The sequence below is a fragment of the Gavialis gangeticus genome, unplaced genomic scaffold (assembly GCF_001723915.1).
Source record: "Gavialis gangeticus isolate Ggan-Ray unplaced genomic scaffold, GavGan_comp1, whole genome shotgun sequence".
In the NCBI taxonomy this organism is placed as follows: domain Eukaryota; kingdom Metazoa; phylum Chordata; order Crocodylia; family Gavialidae; genus Gavialis; species Gavialis gangeticus.
The window spans coordinates 123,810,520-123,818,894 of record NW_017729024.1 but is presented as its reverse complement, the minus strand read 5'-3'; the positions used below and the strand labels follow the sequence as shown (position 1 = coordinate 123,818,894).

Below are 8,375 nucleotides of genomic sequence, written 5' to 3'. Positions count from 1 at the left end.
TAGAGAGAGAGAGCGAGAAAGAGAAAGTGTATACAAACGACCTTTTTTGTGATTATTCACAGTATGGGGGAGGTGGAATGGGTGGAGGATACTGCACCTTTAAAAGACTAACAGTTCATTTATTGTGAAAAAATAGAGAGTGTTGAACAGCTGAGATCCTAAGCAGCAGGAAAAGGCAGTTTTCAGTCCTGTGTTGAAGCAGAAGTCATAGGCTGGGCTCTCGCCAATGAAAACGTGTGGTCTGCTAAGTTTACACTGATGTGGACTTTTTATTTCCTTATGGGGTGAAGAATGAGAAAGCCGAGAGGCTGGGCTGGAGTGAACAGAGAGCTGCTTTATGACACATGAAGCTGGGACAGCAAGGAGAGGAATCGGAGGCCTAGGTTTACGTGGCTGGGAAAACATACACTGTAAAGGATAGGAGATATGTAGTTAATTCAGGTAAATGAAAAACTGATTTTGTGAGCCCTCCTGTTTAAACATCCCTGGCTCCTCTAGTCAGTCCCTTATTTTGCGGGGAGGTAGGAAGAGCAGGTTATGCAGTCAACTCTTACATAAATATCCTGGCTGAGAGAGCACAACGGATTTGGTGACGTTTTATTTAGAATGCTTTGGCGACATCCGAGCCCAGTGTCTGCAGGAAGCTGAGCTATCCCGACATCTGAGCCCCGGCAGTTTCTCTTTTGGTTGTGGAATTTTAGACTGCACTGGAAACAGGTCTGGTTGCATATTTTTAGTGTGGGGGCTTTATGCAGGATTGAAATGAGAGACTGATGAGCAGCCTCAAATTCAAGCATGTCCAAGGAAGAGAGCTTGTACCTCTGCTCACGCTGAAGGCAACAGTTTTCCAAACAAAAATAATCTCTGATCAATTCTAAGGTCTAATGATAACAGTAAATTGAAGAGGAAATTTGTTGTTTTTAACACTGGTTTTTTTCAGCCTAAAGGAATCCCAGCCTTCAGATGGTTTGTTGAAGCATGTGGAACTAACCCCCTGAGTCTTTCATGACAGATGAGCATGCACGAAAGTTAGTTAGGATGTGGTTGTATTGCAGGAATTCCTGAGAGAATGGTTTAATGCTGTCAGTAGCGCCTTTTCTGTGCCATCTTTGTACAGCTGTCAGAAAATACATGTAACATGTACTCATGCTTTCAGTGTTTAAAATCCTGGTGACTCGTTTGAAACCTGAAGGCAAGTTTTGTACATAAGTGATACTATTTTTAAAGTTAAATCAGCAGAATATTAAGATGCATTTTTCAACGTGAATGTTCAGCCTCACCATCTGCTTTTCAGCTGTGTAGTTTAAACAGAAGCTGTTTTTGTTTTTCAGTGTGCTGATCGTGTTTTTCTCTTTCTTTACAGAAAAAGAGGAGAGTCATCTAAATGGAAAAGATGACAAAGAACAGAAAGATCCCTATTTTGTGGAAACTCCTTATGGCTACCAGCTAGACTTAGATTTTCTCAAGTATGTGGATGATATACAAAAGGGAAACACCATAAAAAAATTAAACATCCAGAAGAAGAGGAAATTAGTTCCAACTTTTCCAGGTACCAAGAACTCAAGTGTCCAGTACAGTGGATGGACCTCAACTGAGTCCCTCTCTTCCTCGAACAGTGATGAAAATAAGCAGTCTTCCCTTGTAGCGAGGAGTCAAGTAGTGCCATCTGCCACTGCAAGGCCTTCTGTTTCTTTTGAAGCATCTCCTGCCTTCTTAACCATCCCTGAGAGCAAACAACTTCCTCCTCCTTCACCACAGCTTCCTAGGCATAACTTTCATGTAACAAAAACTCTCATGGAAACACGGAGAAGACTAGAACAGGAAAGGATAATGATGCAGGTGACGCCAGGGGATGTCCGCCGGCCCAGGCTTTCCAGCTTTGGAGGTCTGGGCTTAGCAAGCTCTCTTCCTTCCTTTGTAGGATCCAGCGGGCACAATCAAGCATCTCAGCAGCTTCAAAATGGGTGTCAGGGCAACGGAGACTACAATGTCCATCTTGGGTCCTCCTTGAGCAGCTCTATCCGTCATAGCCCAATGAGTTCTGGAATATCAACACCTGTGACTAATGTCAGTCCAGTGCATCTGCAGCATATACGGGAACAAATGGCAGTTGCTCTCAAACGTCTCAAAGAACTCGAGGAACAAGTCAAAACCATTCCTGTGCTCCAGGTCAAGATTTCAGTATTACAGGAAGAGAAAAGACAGATGGTGGCAGAACTCAAAAGCCAAAGAAAGCCCAGTCAGAATGAAACCTATGGCTTCAGAAAGCGATCATATAGTGCTGGGAATGCAGAGCAATGGGAACATCTGTCTCAGGTTAGAAGAGGTGGAGAACTGTACATAGACTGTGAGGAAGATGTGGAGCATGTAGAGCAGAGCTCACAGAGGATAGAGGAGTTTAGGCAGTTGACTGCTGAAATGCAGGCACTGGAAAGAAAAATCCAGGACAGCAACTATGAAATCCCCTCTAATCTTCGTATGAACAAGGATAGTCTAGCAAGAGAAAGCAGGTCTGTTGCTGTGGGGGCTGATGAAAATATGAACGATGTGGTCATATATAATAGATCTTCCAGACAATGCAGAGAGGTAGCTGTGGGAACAGAGAAACAAATGAGAGATTCTGGGGTTGGGGTGACCGAAGGCATGCTTGGCATGACAACAGAAGCAGAAAAAGAAATAGAGCTCCAGCAACAGACAATTGAAGCCCTTAAGGAGAAGATCTACAGACTTCAGGTTCAGTTAAAAGAAACAACTCATGATAGGGAAATGACCAAATTAAAGCAAGAGCTGCAGGCAGCTGGTTCAAGGAAAAAACTGGATAAAGCAGTGATGACTCAACCCCTTGTTTTCAGCAGAATGGTGGAAGCTGTTGTCCAAACAAGAGACCAAATGGTAGGCAATCATGTGGATGTTACGGATTCGTCTGTGGGGACTTATCTACAAGTGAGCAGTGTTGGAACATTGTGTAGACCTGTTGTGAGGAGTACAGCTGTGGGCCCCGAACTGCCAATGAATCGATGGCTTGTGAAGGAGAAACCAGAGTTGCGTGACCAGTGTACTGGGAGGTCCGTAGAGAAGCACGATAAGTGTGTGGGCATAAAAATGAGCGTGTGCGAAACTGGCATCAACACAGAAGAGTCTGTGGACAGTTTGAGCCTTTGTAAGACGGAACAGGAGGTCAAAGAAGTGCGGTCAATGGGCTGTGGAGATTGTTCAGTGAATGTGATTGTTTGTCCCCCAAAGGAGTGCACATCCCATGGCACGAACACTGAGGCAGTTTGTAAAGTAGAGGCTACAGTAATGGCAGTTCCTCACACTGCTACTCAGCAAACTGGTACAGTATTGGAGGTGGTAAACCAGTTCACCAGTACAGAAACAGTTTCTCTGATGGATTCCAGCACAAGCACTGTTTGGAGCACTTATGACAAACAAACTAACACTGTGAACGTGGAGACGAGGACTGTGGCAGTGGGAGATGGTAGGGTAAAGGACATAAATGCATCTGTTAAAACTCGTTCTGTTGGAGTGGGGACCTTGCTTTCTAGTTACTCTAGCTCTGAAAAGCCTTCTGTTGTAAAGACCAAAGACTGTGGAATAGGACAGATAAACATTAATGAGAACTATTTAGTTGGTCTTAAAATGAGAAATATTGCTTGTGGTCCCCCTCCACCATCAGTTGTGCCAGTCAGTACCAGAAGTGTTGGAGTTGGAGAGGAACCTGTGTATCAGTCGGTGAGTGATTTAGTGGAAAGTTCTCTCCCTTCACCTGAAATGAGGACTGGTTTAGATCACTACATTGAGCGTGTACAGAAGCTGCTACAGGAACAGCAGATGCTGCTTGCTGAAAACTATAGTGAACTGGCAGAAGCTTTTGGAGAGCCTCACTCACAGATTGGGTCTCTCAACTCTCAGCTCATCAGCACCCTTTCGTCCATCAATTCTGTCATGAAATATGCAAGTACTGAGGAACTACGGAATTTAGACATACCTAAACAACCGTGTATGGACAAAAGTGCTATAAGAGGTATGCTGAATATGCAGAGAGGGGAACGGGGGGAGGCAAGGGAGAGGCAAAGAAACTGTTCCTCTTTTCATTAGCATGGTGTCTTTGTCTGGAAATATTTCACTACCCCAAGATAACCATAGAATTATACCTGATGAAATGCAGTATATAAAATGACTGCTGTTGTGTTCTCTCTGTCTTCTCCTCTGTCTCTTTAGCAGTAGAAAAGCTGGCAAAGAATATGGCTGTCATGGTACTGCAACTGCTAAAATATTGAGGATGATATAAATGTTTATATTGTTAAGTGAAAAAAGAATTAGTGACTGGATGCTGGTAAACTTCTGTTACTTGAGAGATTTCCTCCTTTTTTTAAAATAATTGTTAAGATGATCTAGTTTGACACCCATAGATGATGCTACTCTGTCTCTAATAGCAGAGTGCAGTTCTTTTTTTTTAAAGAAAAAAATGTCAATATTGTGCCATAAATTGGATTTATTGTGCAAAGCGAAGAGCCTTCTTTATAGTAAACTTTACAGTGAAGCAGCAGGCAATGTGTATTTTGGCATAATGAAAATGTATTCTCCTCTCTGGATCTGTGCAACATATTTTATATAAAATGTTATCTTTCTGGCACACTTTTACATGTAAGGCTTACTAAAGGTAATGATACAATAATAATAATAGGAGTATCCAGCAGGTATTAAAATAGCACTTTAACAGTTAGTTAAAATTCTGGTTTAGTTTATCTGCCATTCCATTCCTCACTTTTCCTATATGATGTCAGACATCTATAAAGTATGTAGATACAGATGGAGAAGTGTATCATCTACTGAAAATATTTTTTCCTGGGCTTTATATTTCACATTCTTGTTGAAAATATTTGGGAATCATTTTGTTCTGTCTTGTAATGACATTATCTTTAGCACTGACAGCAGAGAGTGAAGTCTGTGACTACGATTAGTCATTTTATTACTTCTGGTCAGAATAACATTGCACCAGTTCTACATGGATTTTGAACTATAAACATGTGTCTCATTCCTTTGCAGACTCACCCATGTAGTTGGGGTAAGAAGACATCATAGATTTTAAAGCTAGCCAGTTGTTCTTCTGTGAGATTTCAAAATGATTCAGTTCTACATTTGTCCACAAGTTTACTTGCTGTTTCTGTAGGAAATTATAACTAAAAAAAAATAAAAACGTTTCCACCTCTCTTGCAGAGTGAAGTGTCAGCTTCAAAAACAGGACTCTGCAGAAGAGAGGGAAAAACTGCCAATACATAAAGTACTGATTACTGTGCAAAGTAAACTGAATAATTTTGAACTCTCAGAGAAGAAAGATAGATTTTTCTCCTCCCCCCCCACTAAATTCTTTCACTTATAATCTTAGGCTATATGCAACTAGAAGCTTAAAAAAATCAAGAAAAGTTATGTTTCTAGGTTAACACTAGGTTCTTCTAATATTTTTATCTCGGGTGCTTCATCAGTGAGCTATTACAACAAGACCACTTAGGTAATGTCTGCCTGACATGATGCTGGTTTATAAAGAGGTACCTGGGCTGGCTCTGACCCAGATAGCTAGGGTACTGGAAGCAGGATAGCTGCGTTAACAGTGCTCTGGCTGAGCCAATTAGCCCTGCTGAGAAGCCAGCATGGTGGCACTACTTTGAATACTTCAGCTAGGTCAGGTGTCTCTACATGACATTGTGCAGTACTGTGTGAACGTAACAACCAGAGTGTTTTTTTTTTTAATTTTAGTGTCCCTCTAAATGTGATAGAAAAGAGGCCCTGCTACAAGCAGTTGTTACCTTCTTGCAATAAATCTGGGTGGCCAAAAGGTATCAAGCCCTGATTGGGAATTAGGAAAGTATTAAAGCTTGTGCCTGCTCACATACTGAGTTGGAGGATAAATGTGTTACCTTACTGGTTCCCTAGCACAGGGGCTCCCAAACTGTGGTAACACACCTCTGGGGCGGTACACAAGACACCTCTGGGGGTATGTGGGAGAAATTGTGTAATGGCTGATTTAATTTTCGTTATAATTGGCATTTGAGGGTTTAAAATACAAAACCATATGCTGATAGGGGTACGCAGGCAGCTGGTAAATCTGGAAGGGGGTCTGCAATAAGAAAGTTTGGGAACCTCTGCTCTAGCACAAAACTACTGGTGAGGCAAATAACTCCATAAGATGTTGTTTGTACACAGGATCAATTACTAGTTGGTACTTCTCTTGGATGCAAAAATAAGCATTTTTTTTTTTTTTTTGCTCGTAGGAGAGGGATTCACTTGTACATATGCATTTCCTTTTAGTAGTTTAGGCATTGCAGGAAAATCACATCTTCAGTATTTATTAAAGTCATTCTCCACTGGAAAGGACTTGCCAAATCATGTGCTTTTTGCTTGAGATCTTTTCCCTGTTTATATTCAATCATATCCTACTGACTCTAACGACTGTTTCTCTCTTTAGTCCTACAGAGCGTGCATAGCTAAGACAGCCAGCTGGATTCTGTTCCTCTGACTGTTTCAGCAGAATTGTTCACTAAATTTTTAATCAGCTGTACCTTTGCAAAAGCACTGAAGGCTGTGGCTTTACATAGGCAACCAAGAAAGTCTAATTTGGCCTGTGGAACCTTTCTTTTTTGGGGGGGTGATTCATAGAAAAATAAATCTAATTTGATGAATCTATTTTTAAGATCCCAAGTTGAGTTGACAGGATTATTTTTAAATACCAAACTAAAAAGAAATTAACTGAGCATGTTTGATCCTACGGAGCCACATTTATTGTGCATCAGTGAATTGTACCAGGCTAATTTTACAGTTATTTTTCAGAGGAATTCCCCTCTTTAAATCCTAAGGGTAACCTTTAATGTACAAGCTAAATTGTTGCAGTTGGGGACATAAAGAGAATAGGAGGGCATACTGTCTCTGGACTTTCATATAATTCAAAGCATTCCATGCAACTCTGGTATACTTTCCCAGGAAACCTGAATTGCTATTTCTTGAAAAGTCGTCCAAATTTCTAAACTACTATCTTTTCTCAGTATGAGTAAGTGGGAGGAGGAAAATTAGAATAGCAGGATGAGGTAACAGTATATGATGCTTTAGGTTGTCTGTGGCTAATCTGAACAACGTGCGCAAGGAATGAAAGTACTCTTGCTACCTTACCCCTCTGTACCATTCTTACAAACATGCTGGGCAAAGGACATGTAATATTCAGTGAACTGATGTAGGTTTGTTTGGTTTGTTTTTTCCTGTTTAACCTTTAAAGAATCTATTGCAACTTGTATAGGATGGTTTAGATCAGGGTGATTCTACTTTGAACAGGGGATTGGATTAGATGAGGTCCTTTCCAGCCCTACTTTTTGTGATTCTAATATGAATAGCAACAAAATACTTTGTTTCCTTAATCTAAAAATCTAGTAGTTCAGTGTTTTAGCTCAGCACCCAATTTAAAAAAAATCAGCTGACAACAGGGTGCTGGGTTCTGAGCATTTATGAAAATCTGCCTTTAAGATTGTTTTAATTTTTTAAAAAGTTTCCATTGTAAACTTATTTTTCCCCTAAAATTATGTACATACAGACATAAATTTCATATGAAGTCTTTTCTTTAGAAGTATTTTGTAGTAGACTAGCTTGACTAAATCCAGTAGTACCCCTCGATACAACCTGGCACAAGTCTGATATTCAGGGCAAAGAACTTATTCAGAGGTTGTATCTCATTGTTCCAAGCGTATTTTATAAATGTCTAATATGGGCAGATTCCCACTTTCCTAAAAGAATGTGGACCTCATGTTCAGCTACAGCAGGGGTTGGCAGCATTTTTGGGCTGAGTGCCAAAACCCCCTGCAACATTGACTTGAAAGAGGTCAGCATGCCAGAGGCTGGTGGCAGGGGGCCCAATCCTTGTTGTGGCAGTGCAGCCGAGCCCCTTCCCCGCTGTGCTCCCCAAGGTGCACATATAGCTGCCAGTGGCAATGAGCTGGGCTGGGGCTCCACACTCCAGTGTGGCTGTTTTCAGCTTTGCAGCTGCCTGCTGTGAGCAGCCTGGACTCTGGGTAGTCCCTGCCACACAGCCCAGGCTGCTTGCTGCAGGCAGCTACTTGCAGCTTCATGGCTCCCTGCCACAGCCAGCCCAGGTTCTGGGTAGGCCTCTGCCATGAAGCCTGGGTTGTTTGCAGCAGGGCTTCCAGCCTCCCCACTGCTTGTTTCATGGCCAGCAGCAGGGGGCCTGCCCGGAGCTGGGGTCAGCTGTGGCTTGCCAAGCAAAATGACTTTACCTGCATGGGAAATCAACATGGGTTCATCAAAGGCAGGTCCTGCCAGACCAACCTGATGGCCTTTTATGACCAGGTAACTAAATCCCTGGATGATGGTGT

At 41.9% G+C, this 8,375-nt stretch overlaps 1 protein-coding gene across 6 annotated transcripts in view; it reads left to right on the top strand.

Annotated features, from left to right (window-relative positions):
• The window catches only part of KANK1 (KN motif and ankyrin repeat domains 1), a 218,280-nt gene that overhangs the window by 177,760 nt on the left and 32,145 nt on the right, over positions 1-8,375 (top strand). For all 6 annotated transcript variants that reach the window (XM_019517654.1, XM_019517657.1, XM_019517652.1 and 3 more), the window contains one exon: positions 1,364-4,024. In XM_019517654.1, coding sequence (XP_019373199.1) covers positions 1,364-4,024 — 2,661 coding nt within the window. The remainder of the gene's footprint in view (positions 1-1,363; positions 4,025-8,375) is intronic.